Below are 22,662 nucleotides of genomic sequence, written 5' to 3' on the forward strand. Positions count from 1 at the left end.
CATCAGATTGACTTAATTTGCAAGCATATGCGAAGAGCAAAAATAGCTTTCCGATTCTGTTATTTAAAGAATAACAGAAGAAGGTCAGTCTACTCATTTCAAATAGAAAATCCAGCCCCAGTGTAAGTAGCCTTATGAATGTATTCCCGGTATGAATTTATTGTAAAAGATCACTGGGTTTATCTTGTGCCACAATTGTACCTGTATCTTGCTAATGTTATGTCAAAAAAAAGAAAGCTGCTAAATGTATTTAAACAATCAACCAATTATTTTAAGTGTGTGTGTGTCTTTTCCCCCTAGGAAATTGAAAATGACTGTACACAGCCTCCGGATTACTGGACGATACATGGATTATGGTAAGTGTTTAATGCAATTAAAATTCAATTAGGCAGTCAGAAGAAAGGAGCTAACTTAACACTCTAGCTTGAGTCTAGTCTTAATATTTATACTTGTTTTTTTTTTTTAATTTTTAATTTTTTTAATTTTTATTGGGATTGTTCAGATACCATACAATTATCCAAAGATCCAAAGTGTACAATCAGTTGTCCCTGGTATCCTCATACAGCTGTGCATCCATCGCCGTGCTTAATTTTTGTTCAATTTTTAGAAACTTTTCATTACTCCAAACAGAAATAAAGTGAAAGATGTAAAAAGAAAAAAAAAAAAAAAAGAAAAAGAGACTCAAATCCTCCCATATCCCTAACCAACCCCCCTCAGTTGTTGACTCATAGTGTTGGTAGAGTACATTTGTTACTGTTTATGAAAGAATGTTGAAATACTACTAAATGTAGTATATAGTTTACAATAGGTATATATTTCTTCCCTATATGCCCCTCTATTATTAACTTCTAATTGTATTGTCATTGTATTTGTTCTGGTTCATGGAAGCGATTTCTAGTATTTGTACAGTTGATCATGGACATTGCCCACCATAGGATTCAGTTTTATACATTCCCATCTTTTGACCTCCAACTTTCCTTCTGGTGACATATATGACTCTGAGCTTCCCCTTTCCACCTCATTCACGCACCATTCGGCACTGTTAGTTATTCTCACATCTTGCTACCGACACCTCTGTTCATTTCCAAACATTTAAGTTCATCCTAGTTGAGCATTCTGCTCATACTAAGCAACCACTCCCCATTCTTAAGCCTCGTCCTATATCTTGGTACCTTATATTTCATGTCTATGAATTTACATATTATAATTAGTTCTTATCAGTGAGACCCTGCAATATTCGTCCTTATGTGTCTGGCTTATTTCACTCAGTATATTGCCCTTGAGGTTTTGTCATCAACCCATTTTTTTTTTTTTTTTTTAAGATGGTTCTGTTCACACCCCATACTTTCCATCCTAAGTAAACAATCGATGGTTCTCTGTATGGTCACATATTTATGTGTTCACCACCTTCACCATCTATATAAAGGAATCTACATTTCTTCCACAAGGCGGGAGGGAGAGTCAAAGAGGGTAGAGAGGCGAAAGAAAGAGGAAAAAAAATGACAACTAGAAAGTAGCAAAAGGAAAAGTAACCTTAAATCAAAGTAGAGTAAAGAGTCAGATAACACCACCAATGTCAAGTGTCTAACATGCCTCCCCTATCCCCCCCTTCTTGTCTGCATTTACCTTCGTATATCACCTTTGTTACATTAAAGGAAGCATAATACAATAATTCTGTTAGTTACAGTCTCTAGTTTACGTTGATTGCATCCCTGCCCCAATGCCTCCCCATTTTTAACACCTTGCAAGGTTGACATTTGCTTGTTCTCCCTCGTAAAAGAACATTTGTACTTTTTATCACAATTGTTGAACACTCTAAATTTCACCAAGTTACACAGTCCCATTTTTTATCTTTCTTCCTTTCTTCTGGTGTCTCACATGCTCCTAACCTTCCTCTCTCAACTGTATTCATAGTTATCTTTGTTCAGTGTACTTACATTGCTGTGCTACCATCTCCCAAAATTGTGTTCCAAACCACGCACTCCTGTCTTCTCCTATCACTCTCTAGTGCTTTCTTTAGTATTTCCTGTAGGGCAGGTGTCTTGTTCACAAAGTCTCTCATTGTCTGTTTGTTGGAAAATATTTTGAACTCTCCCTCATATTTGAAGGACAGCTTTGCTGGATATAGGATTCTTGGTTGGTGGTTCTTCTCTTTCAGTATCTTAAATGTATCACACTGCTTCCTTCTTGCCTCCGTGGTTTCTGCTGAGAGATCCGCACATAGTCTTATTAAGCTCCCTTTGTATGTAATGGATTGCTTTTCTCTTGCTGCTTTCAGGATTCTCTCTTTGTCTTTGACATTTGATAATCTGATTATTAAGTGTCTTGGCGTAGGCCTATTCAGATCTATTCTGTTTGGAGTACGCTGCGCTTCTTGGATCTGTAATTTTATGTCTTTCATAAGAGATGGGAAATTTTCAATGATTATTTCCTCTATTATTGCCTCTGCCCGTTTTCCCTTCTCTTCTCTTTCTGGGATACCAATGATACATACATTCTTGTACTTTGTTTCATCTTTAAGTTCCCGGAGACGTTGCTCGTATTTTTTCATTCTTTTCTCCATCTGCTCCTTTGCGTGTAGGCTTTCAGGTGTTTTGTTCTCCAGTTCTTGAGTGTTTTCTTTTGCGTCTTGAGATCTGCTGTTGTATGTTTCCATTGTGTCTTTCGTCTCTTGTGTTGTGCCTTTCATTTCCATAGATTCTACTAGTTGTTTTTTTGAACTTTCAATTTCTGCCTTATGTATGCCCAGTGTTTTCTTTATAGCCTCTATCTCTTTTGCGAAGTATTCTCTAAACTTTTTGAATTGATTTAGCATTAGTTGTTTAAATTCCTGTATCTCAGTTGAAGTGTACGTTTGTTCCTTTGGGCCATAACTTCATTTATCTTAGTGTAGGTTGTAGTTTTCTATTGTCTAGGCATCTGACCTCCTAGGCCACCCCAATCAGGTTTTCCCAGACAAAAACAGGCTCAGGTCACAGAAGGAGGAAATATTCAGTATCTGGTTTCCCTGATGGTTTTTCTTAGAGGATTGACACACCCTGTGCTTTTCTGCCCAGCAGGTGCACCTGTCAGCCTGTCACCGGCTGGTGTAAGAGGGTGTGGCCTTTGGCTCTCCTCCCCCAGGCTTTGGGGTCTGGTTCCAGAAAGGAGGGCAGTAGAGCTGGGCCCCTCCCTTTCCTCTTGGGAAGCTATGCCCCCTCCAAAGATGTCACTGCATATCAATAAGTTCTTTGTTTCTCTGACTCTGCTGATCAAAGTGTTTTGATTTTAAAATGGCTGAGGCTGTCTTTACTGCAAAGCGCTGCGGGCTGAAAAAGGCTGAGGTTTTCTCCACAGAGAGAGAAAGGGACAGAAAAGCTCCCAGATTCACCCGTCAGCCAGAGACAGCACCTGATCCTCTGGGCTCCCTGTCCTGAGACAGATATGTCCCCTGACTCTCCCAAGGTCAGCTGTCACCAAAAGCCTCTGTCTGCTTGTTGCGGATTCACTGTCTGTATTGAGCAGTTAACATTAAAACCCCAGTTGGAGCTGGGCTGAGAGAGGGCTGCTCTCTAGCACCATGAGGCTTCCATGAGGGAGGGGCTCTCGGCTCTCAGCTCTTGGCTCTCGGCTCTCAGCGCAGGTCCGCAGTTTTACTTACAGATTTTATGCTGCGATCTCGGGCATTCCTCCCAATTCAGGTTGGTGGATGATGAGTGGACAGTCACGTTTGTCTCCCTGCAGTTATTCCAGGTTATATACTAGTTTTTTGGTCATTTATGAATTGTTCCAGGGGGAGACTAACACTCTTCCACTCCTCTCTATGCCGCCATCTTAGCTCCTCTATACTTGTTATTTTTTGTTAGAAGTTCAGTAGACCCAATCCTTATTTAAAGATATCTTTAGTCTTTCTAACTAACCCTAATTCTGTCATTGTTTGGTTCCTTTTTGATAGAATAGTAACAATCTATTTTAAATATGAGTTTAGTTATTCTGGGGACAGTTTAGGATGACTAAATTTTAGTTTTCTCTTTTTGGCCTTTCACGGTAGTAAATAAATATCTAAATAACAATAAATGTTACTTAACTATCAGTAAATAAATACTGCTGAAATATTCCATGTGTAGCTATAGCACATAGAAATATATATGATACATATAAATATATGTCAAATATTATACATACTGTATAGACATTCAAATTCGTATATCTGTTTGGCCTGCATCTTGTTTTATTTATTCTTTTGTTATTGGAGTGGGTATTTGTGATGGTCAACTCTAAACATTAATTTGCCTGATCACATGTTGGGTTGTCCAGGTTGCTGGGAGGAGACGAGACGGGATAGTCTGGATGTTGGCTGGTCACACTTACTCCTTAGGAACCAGGGCTGGTAGAAACGATTAAACTGGAACGTGGTGACCTGGCTTCCAGTGCTGCCTTAGCTACAGGCTCCTTGGGTGACCTTGTCAGACACTTCACCGTTGGACACCTTGGGCTCTCTTGGACTTAACTCAGTGGTCTCTGATATATTCAAATGCCCTGATGGTGTTCCTGCTCATAATCGCTGCTACATTTCCGAGGCTGGAATAAAAATTTACAAAGCTACCTTCTCACCTCCCCAGTGGGTGACAATTGTGTTGGTTTCTCAGTGCACAGCCAGATTGGAAATGTGGGGATGCAATTAAAGCACAAAAGTAGAGAGGGTGAGCGTGTTGGGCAGATTCTCTTGGTATTTAAAAGGGGTCCTTCTCACTGATCTGATGTCGTATATCAGACGCTTGGCTTAACACACGATATATGTCACCTCATCGAATCCTCATAACAGGGTAAAGAGCTGCACGCTACTGGTATCCTCCAGTTACATCTGTGGGCATGGAGGTTTCCAGAAACCAGGTAACTTAAGTGATTGCCAGGTGTGAAAATGGGTGAGGTGAGAGTCCATGCCAGCTTGAGCTGGCACCAGTGTCCCCGCTACTGGGTTATTCATTTGGCTTTCCCTACCAGATGGCCAGTTGGTTTGAATTACGTCTGGACATTTTTAACACAACTCCCTTCTTCAAAAGAAACTCAAAAACGTGTCTGTTTGTATCTCATGTTCTTGTTATATAGTTTGTATAATATAAGGAATTCCCAATTAAAATTTCTTTTATTTTTGCTCTCTGCAGACCTTAACAGACGTAGTGACTTTCCTGAGTTTCAAGAGTTTTCTAATGTCGTGTAGAAGCCATCCTATCCAAGACTAATTTCTCTTTATTTTATTTCTTTTTATGTGGATTTCAAGGCCTGATAAAGCTGAAGATTGTAATGGATCGTGGCACTTTAATTTAGATGAGATTAAGGTATGAACTTTTAATTAGATTACTGCTGCAGAGTGTTTCACTAGATCAGCTATTTTCTTCATGAATGTACCTGTACAGACATGTTTTAGAATTACGGGGGCATGAATGTATTCACCAGGATGGAACCCCTGCTAATTTTTAGTAATTATGGATGTCTTAAAAAATCCCATGAAGTAAGTAAGAACTGACCTTTCCCCTCTCCTGCCGGGGTCCACACCAGCTTCACAAGTGATGTCACTCTCTGAAGTGACGTCACATGTCGGGGGAGACTGTTCTGGCCCCGTAGCTGTCTGCACTCACGTGCCATCCCTCATCAGTTCCCAGACCCATGACTCTGGGTGAGACCATGGCTGGCTTGGTGTGTGGGTTAGACATCTCCCGGCAGCCGTGGCTTGGAGAAGAGGGTCACGCGGTACAGTGGCTCTCCTTGTCAGCTATAGTTGGGGCAGGTTTCTAAGTAGGGATTTTGGGTAAGGAGGAAATGAGGGGCCTTGTCCAGTACAAAAGCTTACATTAAAGAATAATTCGCAGGGCTGGAATTTATAAGAGCTATTAGCAGAAGTGCTCTTTTCAGATACTTGAGTTGCTCAACTACCATATATGGAATACAGCACCGTCTCTCTCTCTCTCTCTCTCTCTCTCTCTCTCTCTCACACACACACACACACACACACACACACACACACATTCTGTCCGTAGGGGCTGCCAAGAATTCCTCTGGTATAATTAGTAATATGTCAGTGTAATTAGAGCCTGAATTTACAGGGCAGTGTCTGGGAGGTCAGTCAGTTTCAGATATTTCCTTCTAAGTATTCTAGTAAACTAAAAACTAAAAAGGGGTATCTATATAATGCATAAGAGTTACCTCCAGAATGACTTCTCGACTCCATTTGAAATCTCTCAGTCACTGAAACTATATTTTGTTTCATTTGTCTTCCCCCTTTTGGTCTAGAAGGTTTTCCCAATCCCACGATGCCAAGTCCAGGCTCATATCTGGGAGTCACATCCCATGTTCCCATGTTGTCAGGGAGATTTATGTCCATGAGAGTCATGTCCCACATAGCAGGGAGGACAGTGAGTTCACCTGCTGAGTTGGCTTAGAGAGAGGCCACATCTGAGCAACAAAAGAGGTTCTCTGGGGGGGATTCTTAGGCACATTTATAAGTAGGCTTAGCCTTTCCTTTGCAGTAACAAGCTTCATAAGAGCAAGCCCCAAGATCAAGGGCTCAGCCCACCAAGCTGGTGGTCCCCAATGCTTGCAAGAATTTCAGGAATTCCTCAGTTGGGGAAGTTTAATATTTCCACTTTTTTCCCCAGTCCCTCAAGGAGTCTTTGCAAATACTTTTTATTCTCTGCCAAAATTACTCTGGGCTGTATCAGGCTTCATGCTATCTTGTACAAACCAACAAGATCTCACTCCCTAGTTCAGGTTCCATGTAATTATGGTACTTGTGTAAACTGACCATACAAGTTAAAGTATATAGTGTGCTACAGAAAATATAGATTTTGCACCAAATAAACATCTCTTCCTTTGGTCCCACACAGAAGCCAAAGTTTTAAAACACAGTTAATATCATCTTCTACCCTTGTTCCGGTTTGCTAATGCTGCTGTTATACAAAATAACAGAAATGGTTTGGCTTTTATAAAGGAGGTTTATTTGGTTACACAGTTACAGTCTTAAGGCTATAAAGTGACCAAGGTAACACATCAGCAATTGGGTACCTTTACTGGAGGATGGCCAGTGGTGTCCAGAAAGCCCGTGAGCTGGGAAGGCACGTGGCTGATCCCGGATTGTGTTTCAAAACGGGATTCTCCAAAATGTTGCTCTTGGGGTGTTTCTCCTCTCTTAGCTTCTCCAGAGCAAAAGTCTGCTTTCAACAGCCGTCTCCAAAATGTCTGTCTCAGCGGCAGCTTTTCTCCAAGATGTCACTCTTAGCTGCTTTCTGGTCCTTCTTTCTGTGAACTCCTTTATGTGACTCCAGTGATCCAATAACACCCACCCTGAATGGGCGGGGTAACACCTCCACAGAAATTATCCAAACATTTCACTCAGTTGATTGAGTCACATCTCCATGGTAACACTCAAAGAATTCCAGTCTAATCAACACTAATACGTCTGCCTCCACAAAATTGTATCAAAGATAATGGCGTTTTGGGGGGCATAATACATCCACACTGGCACAACCTTTTAGTCTGATCTACCCCAGTCTCACCCAAGACTATTTCGGTCATATTGCCAATTGAACTCTGATCTTCTTTTGAGCCTCTTTAGCAGTTGATTCGTGGGGCGATGCCGATACTCACAGCTGCCGCACTCTGGCTCTGAGTTCCAGGTGCCACACAGACACCCAAAGCTCCAGGGACCAACCACGTCACACACAAACAGCTTAGCATCTCAGAATTTAGAAATACCTGTTACAACTCATGAATAGATGTGACTGCTATACGAGCTTACAATCTAGGAACCTTTACATAAGCCTTCCCCTGATAACCTGTGCTCTCAGATTCAGTTCTCAGAGTTTGCACATTATAGTTAGTCCATATCAGTGAGGCATTATAATGCTTTTCATTTCTCTTTTGTTTCACTCAACATACTGTCTTCAAGGTCCATTCACCTAGTTGCCTATCTCACAACTTCATTCCAAGTTAAGGTAGTTTTAAAGTTGTTTTCTTATTTAAATTGTTTAAATTATTAAACTATTTAAATAGTTTAATTATTTGTTTACCTCATACCTCCTTAATTATTATCTCCCTAATGATTATTGCATTTGGCCTCCTTGTTTCCCAAGTCGTACCTTTATTTATTAAAGTCCCCTCAGGACACATCCTGGGGGAATCCTTCAAATTGGCTTCAGTCATCAGGGAGAAAACAGGCTTCTTTCAGCCCCAAATAAGAATCAGGATGTAGAATACAGTGTCTTGGTATTACTCAGCACTCAAAATAATTCCTAATGATCTTGACAGACAGGATCTATAACAGTGAGGGGGTGGGAAGGATCAGAAAGTGAAGCTATCCTACCTTTGTTTTCACACCTTTGTGTTGAACAGTTTTTTGTTGTTTGGTCTCGTGGTTTATAGAAATCAGAAAGCAAACCTGAGTGACAGACAGTTCAGCCAGCTCTCTGTAGGCTCACCCAACCCAAACTAGCTCTTTGCTGGGAAAAGGAGAGTTTGTATTTTCAGATTCAGTTTTATGATTACTCAGTATTTCACTTTTAGGTAGAGCTCAAGAAACACTTCCTGCAAAGTAAGCACAGAAGCATTTTACTCTCCTGAGTGTAACGAATTAGCAGAGCCAAATTCTTTTAATATACTAGTTTGTAAGATTTGCCCTCTAGGTTTTGAGTTATTAGGTCCTGCATCTATTTTTTTTTTTTTTTTTTTTTTAATACGTAGGATCTTTTGCCAGACATGAAGAAATACTGGCCTGATGTGATTCACCCGAATCGCAGCCACTTCTGGTAAGTGTAAGTTTCTGACGGATCCTGAGTCTTGAAAACAACTGGGGAAAGCTTGGTAAAGGCTTGCTAATGGGCATCTATGTGGGAAGCACAGATAATAGACTATAGAATCTGCCTTCTAAGGCTGAAAAATGAACAACCTTTTATCTAGAAATGATTCTGTTTTGCCATTTTAGGTGCCTTTCTCCAGTGGATAAAAAAATGTGGATAAAAATGGGGGCAAGTGGAACATATCGTATAAATTTATCTTCTAATTGGTGGACTATTCATCATACTTCATTAAAAAAAAATCTCTACTAAGGGTTGACTAAGCAAATACTTGAATATTTAAGATATTGTCACTTCAAACCAGACAAGAGAGAATATTTCTTTAAAAAATTATGCTGCTGTTTTGAAATGCATTAAGAAAAAAAGAAGAAATACTTATGATTATCTTATTCCTATTATTTAGGGAGGACAAAGTGAAATTTTCACTTAAGGCTAAATTCTCAGTCTGTTTTAAATACCTTCAAGTTTATCACGGACTGAGCCTAGTAGAAAAATGTGTTTGATTCAAGATAGCTTTTAAAAAATTGCTTTTGACAGCAATGCTTGACTTTAAGAAGATAAAATTGACATTCCTTTTATTTACAAATTAACTGAAAGTGAAATTATTTATTTTCTCCATCTCACCCCAATATGGCAATTTATAATTTGGATTACAGCTCATCAGATTTTGCCTAGAGAGGTTAACCTGGAAATACTTTTCTGCAGAATTGTCAGAAAACAGAATTAAGTTTAGAAAAAAAGCTTTTCAAAACCAAATGGAATGAAAATTATGTCCATCTTCCTGATTCATTAGTGTTCAGTTTGAGATTTCACTGCAGGTTTGTGACAAGGAAGTAGTTTTATGATTCATTACAGATTCAGGATCCTGAATCTGTAGCTTGAAATTACTCCTTTCATAGAAGGGAGAAGTGATCGTAATGAAAATTTGGGATGTGACTGCTTCAGCTCTAACATGCTTGTTCTGCATGGTCTGTATTCTAGAAAATGGTTTGAAAATAAATAAGAGCCTTAATGAGCTGAGGTGGGGGAAACAAGGGGAAAAATTTCATAGGGCACCACAAAGTATACTTCAAAATTATGAATCAGTGGTAGCTAAGTATATAAAATAAAGTGTTTTTTCCAGTTATTTCTATGTTCTGTGATAGAGTCAATCAAATTTTAGCCAACTCACTTAAAATAAACCAGCAAACATATATAAAGAAGGCCTACTGTCAGCAGGGTCCTTCAACATTTAATCAAAGTAATGTGGGCTAAGTATGCATTTTTTGTGTGCTTTCACGAAGGAAAAATGATATAAAATTAATTCCTTAATTTTTCAGGTAGGATAATGAAATTAATACTTACAAAACTTTTTTGTTCTAAGCAAAAAAGATAAATATTATATACTAATTAATCTTTCTACTTTTAGAGCTCCTGAGTAAAAAATGACAGATACGGAAACTGCTCACATACTGCTCTTATCTTTTAACGTCTCCCTAAATATTGCATTTGTCTTCATCGTTACCCGAATTGTGCCTTTATTAAAGTCAGGATGCCCCATAGAGCCCCATCCAAGGGGAAAACTTCAGCTTGGCTTCAGTTGTCAGGGAGGGAACAGATGCTTCTGTCCAAAAACTTTTTTCTTTTTAATCCCAAATAAGAATGAGTACGTAAAGTAGAGGGTCTTGGTATCAGTTGGTGCTCAAGATAATTCTGTAAGATTTAATCTATTCCTAAAATAGCCATATTAAAAAAAATTTACGGATACAACCCTCTGCAAAGCAGTGTTTGATTCTTGTAAGAGAAAGGACCAGCTGGGTTCTGCCCAGTTTGGCCGTGCAGCTTGGCTGTGGCTGGGGGTCCTTGGGCATAAGTGGCAACTGTGGACACTGCCTTTATCACTAGGGGGGACCAGGTAAGAGTGGGCAGGGTCACTCAGCCCAGATCACTTGCTACGGACTACAGGGAAATCTCTTGTCACGTGTCCTGCTCTCGGAGGGGAAGTCTGGGACATCATTGAATACAGAAGGCAACGTGTTTAGTCACTTCTGGTTGGAAATTCAGAATTTTAGTGTTAAATTAAAAATATCCAATTCCAAAATATGTGTCAGGAAATGTTCTGAACCGCATTGATATCAGTGCTTTAATATATTCTCATCCCCAACGTCTGTTGAGTTAAACGTGCTCCAAAGATCATAATAATTGACATTTTTTGAGTATTTATTATGAGCTAGGAGCTATTTTTGCTTGTGTAAAAGTGTTCCACATGTTTCAACTCATTTACTCCTCCCAACAGCCCTGTAAAATGAATTCTAGAATATTCCTGGTTTACAGAAACTAAGACACCTGTAATTCATGTTATATGTTCAGTTAATTTTGAAAGAATCCCTTTTATACTCTACAGAATATGGAAAGTTACCAAAGAATTATCTATCTTAATAAATATAGTTGGTTATTCATCCATTATTATTCTTCCTATGTTTAGCTTCTTATAGTTTTCCTAGGGCTCAGAAATATATAACCAGTGCAGTTATTTAAAACTTGCACTCTGGATGGATTTTATCAATGAGTTAATATGTATTTAGATTATATTTTTGAGAGACTGCATGTAAGTGCTTTATAAAATTTTGCATGAATGTCATTTATTAAAACCTTATGAATTAATTGATAATAAAGCTTAGGAAACCTGATGTCCGTTTTGTTTTTCCGTGCTATAGATCAACATCTGAATTGACAAGCTAGCAGTCAATTAGACATAAATTCCCTTTAGCAGTTGATTGAATGGCTGCACGGTGCAGGCAGAAGGACCTGAACTTAGGATCAAAAGAGGAAGTTCAAGTGCCTGCCCTGTTACCTCCTTTAGCAGTTTCCCTCAGAGACTCCATTTCCCCGTTTCTAAACCAGAAATGATATTTTGCCTCACAGAATTGTGAGAAACAAATGAGGAATGTGAAGACATTTTATAAAATTTGCGATAAAATATAAGGAATTATTTTATTAATAATGATGTTTTTCTTGAATAAAAATTGCTTTTCCTTTGCAGACCCATTTTTTTGTGTATAGTCCTGTATGTAGAATGGACATTTAAGCTATAATAATTAGCAAAAGTTGACATGGGGAGTGGGCCTTCGGCATTTCATAGTAATTCATTATTCTTTCTTTGCTAGTTGCTTAGAAATGACTATTTAGGCTCACCTTATATGCAAAATTCTCCAGCTGCAAAATACTGGCTTTCCAAGCAAGAACACACATTGCTCTGTGGATTTGTGGGCATGGGAACAATGTTGTTTTCTTTGTTTTCTGCTTTAGTTTGTTAATTGATCAAGCTGGAATCGTAGAAATGAATGGGAACTGATTAGCAGTGAAAAACTAGAAGAGAGGATAAAGAGGACTCTCTGGAGATAGTTTTCTGGGGGGCTTGTTTCCAAGCTTAGGGGATTTTCATAATTGCCTCTGTTGCAAATATGGAACTCTATCTTTGCAGTTTGTCAAATAAATAACATGCCGACTGCATGCAAATATCCTATACTGAGAGAAAATCAACTGGAACACATTTTTTTTTTATTGTGAATTTGTTTCATCACTTTTCAACACGAGGGTTTTTTATTTGTTTTGATTCTTGCAGGAAGCACGAATGGGAGAAACATGGGACCTGTGCAGCAGAATTGGACACTCTCAATTCCGAAGAAAAATACTTTGGTACAAGCCTGGATCTGTTTAAAAAACTAACCCTAAGTGGGTAGGTTAACTCTCTATTTTTATTTTGGCGTAGAAACGTGGCTGGTGTTGATCATTGTGTTCCACTCTTCTTACTCGCTCTGTCAAGTTCAAGAGCCTAAGTCACCAGCCACGTGTGTGGTGGAGCCCTTGGACTACAGCTGGTCTGAGTTGACATGAGCTGTACGTGCAAATACCAGTTTCCAAAGGCTTTATACCACAAAATATAAGATAACTCAAAGTTTTTCTCTATTTATCATCAGTTGGAGTATTTGGGATCTATTGAGTTAAATAAAATATATTAAAATTAGTTTCACCTGTTTCTTTTTACTTTTTGGTATGAGGCTACTAGAAAATTTTAAATTGCATGGGTAGCTCACATTATATTTCTATTGAACTGTGCTGTGTCAGAGCCATCCTGATTTAGGTGATTCAAGGAAATAGAGAGAGAGAGAGAGAGAGAGAGAGAGAGAGAGAGAGATGGACGGATGGACGGAGAGATTTGAGAGAACTTTGCATTCTAACTGAGAATATATAATGTTTATATAATATATAATGTGTTCCATTGAGTTAAAGTTAGTTTGCCATTAATCCTTTGGCCTGTGTCTGAGGGTATTCCTAGAACTTCAGGATATTTTGCAGTTTTTCAGGCTTGTTACCTTCGTATTTTAAAGTGAAAAAAAAATTGCTGCTGTGTTTGATCATTTGACAGGTGAACATATGAGAAAAAGATAATGTGTAGGAATGATTTCTAGAGGGAAAAAAGGTTTTTTTAAGATTTGCCTCCTCAATTTTAATTTTGTGAGTACCACACATTTTAGATTTTCCTCAGAGAAACCATGAGAAAGAATATACGTTTTCTACATGGTTTTTTAGCAAACACACTATCCCCCGGAAGGCTTTTCACTCAGTAGATCCTCCCCCACTAAACATTTACTCAGTAGACAAGTAAGAGAAGCATCTTTCCCACCCAAGTGGTGAGAGTAGACCATTTGACCTCGTTCACCCCCCTCAGTGACTCTGGCACAGCTGGTGTGTGTGTGTGTGTGTGCGCGTGTGCACACGTGAAGCTACTGAGAGTCAAAAAGTATAAATGGGAGGTACTTCATCTTTGTTGAATAAAGGGATGAATGATATAGGTGTTTTATTTTAAAGACTTTCAGCTGTATCCACTTATTTTCCTTCCCCTGTTTGATAAATGCAAGCTCACTTGTATCATCAGCTTGACCCCTCACTAGAGTCGTTCGTGGCAGGACTGATCATGAGGTCCATGTATGGCTCTCAAAATAGGGGCCATCATGCATGTCTTCAGAAAACTCATTCTTGGATTCTCTGCTGCCAGTCCTACCATGCTGATTGCTTCTATTTAAGTACATCTCTTCTGCAGTCTAAGTGCTTTACTATAGACATTCAGTAATTCTCATAGTGACTTTTGAAGTGGGTATTATATTATCTACATTTTTTGGACAAGGAAATAAGTTTCCAGTGACCTTGTTCTCGTTGCAATAATATACTCCTTTATGAAAAACCTATGCGTAATCAAATTATAGGATCTGTAGAAGGTTGCTGTTTATGCAGTTTCCTTGGTATATTGCAGATTTTTAGAGCTAGAAGTGACTTCAGAATTTGAGGCCGCATTCATCTTATGTCATGGGAACTAAACTCTAAAGACGTTAGGTAACTAAACTGCGCAACTAGTTAGTGTCAGAACCAGGAACAAAAGGCACAGTTAAAAAATGCAAACTCTGTGAGCTGGTGATTTTGAAAACTTCTTTGCAGTGTTCTTTTATGTAATCACAGTCAACCTTGAAGACACTCAGCCCCCTTCATTTCCAGTGCCTCTGAACCCTTCCAGCCAACCCGAATCCCAGCTGTTAGATTGCTTTTGATCGAAATTAAATAGAAGATCCATCTGTATGAGATGGGTGACACATTCATTTGTGAATGCTTTTGTATGCCAAGAGATTGGAGCACATGGCTAGAGAACTGGTGTAGGTTGATTCGTCTTTTAAGCAGATGTGATTCTTACAAGCTAAATGTAGTTGATTAGCAAAAGGCTCTTGATGATATTCTGGCTTGAAAGGGAATGGCTGTAACTAAAGCAAGCAGTATACATTATAAGAGCAAGGCAGAGGCCGTATAATCTCCTGTCATGTTTTCTAAAACATAAATCCTGGTTTATTATGACTACTTAGAATGAAAAAAAAATAAGAATATCTAACACACTTGACGTGCAATGTCAAGGCAAGGGAAGGCATGGCTCCAGGTGGACTTTGTCCAAGTTCTGCTGTGGTCACCAGATCAGGCTCTGGCAATTGAATAGATTGGGCTGTGACCTGCTGAAGGACCCTTTGTTGGTTTTCACCTGTTCCATTGGATCCTGAGTTAATGATGGCGTGTTTCACCACTGTCTTTAGAACTGACGCTGGGAACACAGTGGGGAGGTATACAATGGTTTGGGGCATTTCTAAGCACTAAAGGACTCTTGCCCACTTCTTCTTTACTGCTTGTTTCAGGAGCACCATCCCAAAGATAAAAAGACACTGATTTTCAGTCTTGGAAGAAACTATCTTGTTACACAGTATACTTTAGTAACAAAATACAGCTGGAAAAAGAAAGCCCTTGTCAGATTCATTTTCTTTCCCTGGGGCTAATTCACTGTCTGATGATTAGTTAGCTCCTAGAAAGGCATCCCAAGTCTTTGAGTCCACTCTGTGTGTTCATAATTTGGAATTAGCAAGAAAGGGGCAATGGGGTACTGCAAATTATTATTTTTGGAATGATTATTGTGAGAATCTTTTATACTCTACCCCGATAGTATATCAAATAATTATATGATACTTTGATAGGATTCTCTACAGCGGGTTAAAACCATGTGCTTCAAGGCGGTAGGTATTTAAGGTTTGAACCCATGCCAGTTTCTGGGGTAGACCTAGAATCCAAAAGCATTTGCTAGCTATCTTTTAAAGCAGGTGTGACAAATAGGTGATGATACCTGTGTGCCAGCTCCATTGGGAACACTCTACTGAGAATTCTGCTAGAAAGAGTGCCGGCTCGGGGAGCACTGTCCCCTGAGATTGAGGAAAGGCCCAAATGGTGACCGCTGTCTTTGCTAAAGGAGCTGTTGCCTGAAGTAGTAGAAAAAATGCAGTCTCCTTTAATAGTATCTTACTTAATTTTGACTCTGAAATACAATATGTGAAATGAAAAAGAAAGGAAAATGGTCTTTCATCCTACAGCTAATTTTGTTAAAATTTAAATTTCAGTGTGCTACAAAAATTGGGGATAAAACCGTCTCTCAATTACTACCTGGTAAGTCTTGCTTTAAGCTTCTTATCTAATGTATATCTACTAAAGAGGGATGCTTAGCAAAATGAAAATGTCGCTTCAGCTGGTGAGCTACAGCTGTGTTTAAAAGGGACCCAACACAAGCCACTCTCGCTTAACTTTAATGTTTCTAAATAGATTTTATTTAAATTTCGCTTTGTTGTATATATTGAGTATAAAGTGAAGGCAACTTAAAGGAATGCTGTCTAAGCACAGATCCATGGCTGCTGTTGGGAAGTGTGTGTTTCAAGTTCTGATGGAGCAGGTGGGACGTGGGATTTAAAAAAAAACACATTCAAATATAATTTTCTGTTTGGGGAACAATCGCTTGTTTTCAGAGTAAAACTATACAGATTAAAGGACGATCAGATCTTATTGGCTGGTAACGCTAAAGGAAAGGTAGGTAGTTTCAACTCAGTGTGTAGCCTGTTTGTAAATAAAGTTTTTTGGGGGGTTGTGGTCACACCCATTTGTTTACATATTGTCATGGCCACTGCTGCTGTGAAGGCCAAGGGCTGAGCTGAATGTTTGCTGAGTTGTAAGGGAAATAGACACATGACCTGCAAAGCCTAAAGTATTTGCTCTCCGGTCCTTTACAGAAAAGAAAAATTTGCTGGTTCTCGCTCTAGAGAAACATATCGAGATCATCCAGATAGTTTTTATGTTTATCAAAGATATGGTTGGAAAAAAACATGAGAATTACTGATTTAAACAATACTGTGTTTCCAAGTATTTAACCCATTTTGGGGTTCCAGGATGTTTGGGTTTCTCGACAGTTTGTGAAATAAATGGACTAATTTTTTTGTCTTTGCTCTCAGTGGCGCTTGACTGTGCAACCAGTTTCCAGTTGATGTCTTTCTTTCTCTTAGAGAAAAAGCATGTGGATAATGCAAAGTTCTCATATACTCACCCCCCTCAAACACACAGTTTTCCCTATTATTAGAACTTTGCATTAGTGTAGAACCTTTGTTAAAACTCCTGACACTAATTAATCATTATACTATTAATTAGTCCATAGTTTACATTAAGTTTCACTGTTTGTGTTGTTCAGTCCTATGGTGTTTTGTTTTTATTTTTTTTTTTCTGGTAAAAATTAAATTAGGTTGTATACAACCTAAAATTTCTCCCATTTAGCCACATTCAAATAGTTTATTATGCATTCACAATGTTGTGCTACCATCATCACCATCCATTACCGAAACTTATCCATCACTCCAAACAGAAACTCTGTATCAATTAAATTTTGACTCCCCATTCCCACCTCTCACTCCAGCCCCTGGTAACCTGTATTCTAGTTTCTGACTTTGTGAATTTGTTTATTCTAATTATTTCATATCAGTGAGATCATACACTATATGCCCTTTTCTGTCTGTCTGATTTCTCTGAACATGATGTCTTCAGGGCTCATCCATGTGATCATGTGTTCTAGAACTTCATTCCTTTTTATGGATGAAGAATATCCCATTGTATGTATGTACCACATTTTGTTTATCTGTTCATCGGTTGATGGACACTTGGGTTGCTTCCATCTTTTCGCAATTGTGAATAATGCTGCTGTGAACACTGGTGTTCAATGTTCAAGTATCTGTTTAAGTATCACATGGATGAGCCCTGAAGACATCATGTTCAGTGAAATAAGTGTGTTGTCAGGGCCCTTCTGTCCTCATTTGGACTCCCATTTAAATAGGTAAGAGGAACATGACATTTTTGTTTTACTTTTTTGCCCAGAACTTGAGGTACAGAAAACTGATTGCAATTATAAAGAAAGTAATGATAACAAAAAATATTTGGTGTGCTCCTTGTGTGCCGGGGTACTTTGTTAGGGACTAAAGATGCTTGACGGGTAGCTCAGACAGAGGCCCTGTCCAATGAAACTTAGTTCGATTTCTCACCAGATTTTCTGCTTTTACGTTCAGCATCCAGGCATAATACCATTTTTTCCCATTTGCCCACTCATTAGTTTTATGAGAAAAACCATGTGGCTGGACCCCCCCAGCAGAGCTGCCTAAGCCAAACATTTCTTGGAAAATATGTTTTTGAATTGGAGACTGGAAGCTTGGTAGGAGTTCGGAAGGGATGTTCCAGGTGGAAGTCAGCAAGTGCAGAGGCCCAAGATGAGAGAGCAGACAACTATACCAGGAACTCAGAAAGTTCAGGGTCGGTTCACTGTGGCTCAAACACAGTGTGAAGGGGGAGTGGTGGGTAGGAGGCTGGAGAGCTAAGTGGGAGCCACATCACGAAGGGCTTTCTATGTCTCAGTAAATAGGACCTTATCCCAAGGTGGAGCAGGAAGCATGGAGCAGTTCTAAGCAGGTTTGTATTTCAGGCATCACTCTGGTTGCATTGTGCAGTTGGGGGAAGACTGGTGATAAAGGCTGATTAAAGAAGCTTCTCTGGGGAACCGTGTGAGAGGAGGAGGAACCTGGGCTAGGTTCACAGTTGTGCAGCTGGGGAGAAATGAATGGGTTTGAGAAGCAAAGGACTTGGCTGCAGGTTGGATCTGTGGGGTGAGGGAGAAGACAAGGTGAGGACACCTGCTGGATTTTGCCTTGGCTGTGCCATTTGTTTACACTGGAAAGATGCCATGGAAGGGGCTCTTTGGGGGGAAGATAATTGGATCCCTTTTGGATAGTTTGAGTTTGTGTTCCTGGAAGGCTTCCAGTTGCCAACTGTCTGTGTAGCTCTAGGGCTCTAGAGAGATGTGAGCTGAAAGCAGAGTTGGGTTCTGTCTGATCAGGTGATGAGGGCAGCCTACAGGGTGGGAAGGATGGCTTAAAACAAAGCCAATAGAAAAGTCAACATTACAAAGAAAGGACCTCAACAAAGATTAAGAAGAAGTACCAGGCAGGCAGAAGGAAGATCAGGGAGACCATGGCTTAGCCTGCAGAGGAAAGTGTTTCAAGGAGGGTGTTGGCAGTGTCAGCTGCTGTTGGCTGCAATGAGGATTGAAGAGAGTTCATTGGAACTCGTGATGAGGAAGTTGTTGGTGAGCTGGTAGGGGTCATTTCGGTGGCATGGGGAAGCCAGACTGCAGTCAACTGAGGGATGATGTGGAGACTGTGGATGCCAGTGGTCCTTTTAGGAGTAGACCCTGAAGGGAAGGGGGAGAGGAAGAGAGAGGCAACAGTACAGACTCCAGAGCAGAGGTCAAAGGACTTCCAGAGAGAATAGGAAGTGCCCTTGGCTATTGTCACAGGAAAAGATCAGCGCCCATGCCACTCTACGTTTGTAGTTTGGGAAGTAAGAGTGTCTGATGGCTTCTCTTGTTTGCTTGTTTGTCAAGTTGCAAGTGTCTCCATCTGCTGAGACTCAGTGGAAAGGCGAGGGGGACAGAGGTTTGAAGACAGTGGACAGGACTAAGGGAGTTTTGGAGACAGGGAAAGAGCTAAATAGGACTTAGTTGAAAAGGGTCACTGTTTGCTTTGTAGCATTTTAGGGAAGACAGTGCTGGGAATGGTGGGGAGAGGGCCAGGCTGGGAGATGAGGCAACACAAGGAGAGTTGGCTTCTGTTTGGGTCTAGACAAAATATCAGGAGAGAGAGGGAGTGAAAACTGAAAGTGTCTAGAGTAACTTAGTGTGCGTTTGTGAAGCTGTGGTCTGCTGGGTAGAGCCCAAGTTGACCACATCCTCTCACTGGAGGGTGTTTAACTTTCAGGAAACTTCTGTAGTCATCTCTGTAAGCCAGGGCTAAATTTCTGAGCTACCTCTCTGTGAGAACATCACACTGAAGCTGATAGGTTTGGTTTTCTGGAGTGTTTGCACAGAATGTAAATGAATGTTGCACTCTTGTCTAGAACGTCACAGATCTTTTTTTTTTCCTGTTGATATTTCATATCTAATATACTTTATTTAATTTCAGATTTCAGATATTAAAGACGCCCTCACTGGTATATATGGAGTAGTACCTAAAATTCAGTGCCTTCCGCCAAAACAGGTGTTGCATTTTGTCTTCCTTTCTGTTTTATTGTGAAAACAAGTTTATCCTTCTGGCCAGCTTAATTTTCACCGGAGTTCCCAGGAGCAGAGTTTAATTTGTATGTATGTATGTGTGTGCTGATGCATGATCATACATGTGTACATGTATTTTGAAATAACAGACTGTTCTTAGACACCATGCCAGGTTAGGATTTCTTTCCTTGCCACTTATCTCTAACAAGAATATTCTGGAAGGGAAGGTGGAGGGGGGAAAAGAAGGGAGGTGACATATTACCGTGGTTTAAAAATTTATAATGTAGACAACCTCTACGTTTTTACATTGTTAACTTTACTAATTGTAATTGTAGTTTTTTGTGCAACTTACAGACAAAACTGTAGTTTCTTTTACCAGCTCATAAAAACTTAACTTCTTTTAGCAATAGAGTACTAGTTACCTGTCTCTCCACAAAAGCCATTTTCTAATCCTAATATCTTGAAATACATGCTGTGTGTGTGTGTGCTGTTGTATTTGCACAAAACTTCGTAGATGCACACATTTCTTGTTAATTTTTTTTTTCTAAGATCAAAGCTGTATTTTTGCACACACAACTATGAAGTTGGGTTAGTAGAAAGCCAGTTTGATCGGTTACCTGGAGATCTGAGTTGTGGCCTGGCTTCCCTGCCCACAGCATGTCCCATTGGGCCGCTGGCTTTAACTCACTTCTACCCCCCAGTTTTCTTCTGTTACGTCATGGGAGGTGTGTTTCTTTGGGGGATCTGGAATTTTAGATCTCTAGCCATTTCTTGTGTCATCTTCAAGTTCTAAAACTTCATGATTATAAAACTGCAGCAGTAATCCAATATCTGAATTCTAAAAATGTCTTTCCCTTTTTATGTTTAGGATGAGGAAGTACAGACAATTGCTCAGATAGAACTGTGCCTCACCAGGGAGCTCCAATTACGAAACTGCTCGGAGCCCGAGGAGCTGCGTCCACACGGGCAAGGAGACTTGTTGGCCGGTGTGGGTCCCGTGTTGTCCGTCTGTGAGGATGGCCCAGCCTTTTACCCTCCCACACCAAAAGAGCAAGCATGGATGTCAAAATCTAGGAACTATTCTGTGTTCTGAAAAGCAAGAGAACATCACCAACCACTCTGCTTTTTAAGAAAACATCTCCAAAGCTAGACCTCATGTGTACATCTCTTTAACATAAGCCTGTTGGCTTCTTCTGTGAATTGATTTTTGGGGTTCGTGTTATAAATGGAATGAACTTTGAGCACATCAAAAGAAAGGAAATATCTCAAGCCCGAGTAGCCTGGCTTGTGGTTGAAGTAAAGGTTGCAGATGATCTTTCTTTTTTCTTTCTTTAGCTCTTCATCTCATTTAGAAGCTAAAGCAGGCCTCCCTTGAGTTTGGGCAAATGGTACAGACTGAGGAAAATTGCGTGGGTGTGTTTTCCTTTTGGAATATCTTGCCTTCCTAGAATGTGGTAATCTTGTCTGGACAGAGATCTGTTGGCAAACAGCAGCCCGGGCTCACACTGGAGTTGAGTGGGGGGCGTTAGCGGCCCTGGCTCAGTGTTGACAGTTCTCTGTACCCTGCGGTTAAAGATTTTTGAACACTTCTTCCTTGCCAGTTTCTCTGTTTTTTTGTGTCCTGGCATGAGGAAAACTGTGTCTTCTTAGGACCCCATAGGGCTGGGCAAGGAGAAATGTTCTGGTGGAAGGATATAAGGTATCTTCTCTGTTAACTTCTTCCAGAAGTGTGCCCAGGTTTAAAACAAACATGCAAACAAAAAAAGCTGGCTCCTCTCCCCCACTTTTTTTTTTTTCCGGAAGAGATTTGGACTGTATTTACCAAGTGAGCCAGTCCGATTTCCCAGTACTCATTGGGCAATGCTTTTCTGGATTGCTACATCCTTTCTTACCTGCAAACTCTGAAAGCTGTAGGTTTTTTTACAATTGTGTTTTACTTCTTTTCTATCTGAAGATAGTCTGGGCCCTGGGGAAGATTTAGGTTACTGGTAAGAATTTTAACATTGCTGTAATTGACTGTGGCCCCAATTTCTATGTTTCTATCCTGAGATACTGTATTCAATTTGGAGTGTGAAGAATTCTTTACTTTTAGATGGTTTTTCTTCCTGCTGATGGAGCTCCACAGGCTTTAAGTAACCACTTGAAGTAAGCATCTTTACCTGCTGTGATGGGATTTCATTGTAAAAATCAGGGTAGCTAATGGTCTGTAAAACGAAATACCTTCTGTGCTTTATTAAAACTATCTTTTAACATTATGTTTTCCCTGGTCTCGGCCTTTTTTTAAAAAAAACAAATTTAGGTATGTAGAGATATTAAAATATGACCCCTCTATTCTGTGTCTTCATCAGATTGATATTATCCTATTTATGTTTTCAACAAACATTTAAAATAGAACATACAGTGTGCCAAGCACATCATACAAATGTCAACTTAGTCTTCAGAACAACCACATTTTCAAAATAATCTTATCTTTAAAACACCCATTAAGTTGAATGACTGCGAGAAGTGATGCTGTTAATAATTAGATGTTCCTTTTTCACGTTTCATAATTGCTGATAGCTAACAAGAAAGTTATGATTGATTCCAACAAAAAGATATATTTTTTAAATGCTGTATTTCTCATCAGAGAATATCCTTCTTTTATTCCTTTGTAGGATGAGTCTCTAAAACTTTTTGTGGTCTCTATCATCTTGGCCTATCAAAAAGCAAGGTCCATCTTGGCTGCTTGTCTTTGTGTTTCTTAGAGAGGACATTCCTTGCCTTCATATCTAATTGCTTCAAAGAGAACCCCTTTGACAAATGAAGTGACCCTCCTAAGAAAACAAAGAACTTGGGAATCATTGAATGAGGAGATCTTGAATA

The 22,662-nt window shown here is 39.6% G+C and overlaps 1 protein-coding gene across 6 annotated transcripts in view; it reads left to right on the forward strand.

Moving 5' to 3' along the window:
- Positions 1–22,055, forward strand: part of RNASET2 (ribonuclease T2) — a 54,971-nt gene extending 32,916 nt beyond the window's left edge. For all 6 annotated transcript variants that reach the window (XM_037817660.1, XM_037817657.1, XM_037817656.1 and 3 more), the window contains 7 exons: positions 301–356; positions 5,261–5,318; positions 8,716–8,780; positions 12,433–12,546; positions 15,791–15,836; positions 19,712–19,786; positions 20,669–22,055. In XM_037817660.1, the coding sequence (XP_037673588.1) occupies positions 301–356; positions 5,261–5,318; positions 8,716–8,780; positions 12,433–12,546; positions 15,791–15,836; positions 19,712–19,786; positions 20,669–20,893 (639 nt within the window). In that variant the 3' untranslated portion in view covers positions 20,894–22,055. The remainder of the gene's footprint in view (positions 1–300; positions 357–5,260; positions 5,319–8,715; positions 8,781–12,432; positions 12,547–15,790; positions 15,837–19,711; positions 19,787–20,668) is intronic.
- Positions 22,056–22,662: the final 607 nt, after the last annotated feature.

Source organism: Choloepus didactylus, chromosome 24 (assembly GCF_015220235.1).
Source record: "Choloepus didactylus isolate mChoDid1 chromosome 24, mChoDid1.pri, whole genome shotgun sequence".
Taxonomy (NCBI): domain Eukaryota; kingdom Metazoa; phylum Chordata; class Mammalia; order Pilosa; family Megalonychidae; genus Choloepus; species Choloepus didactylus.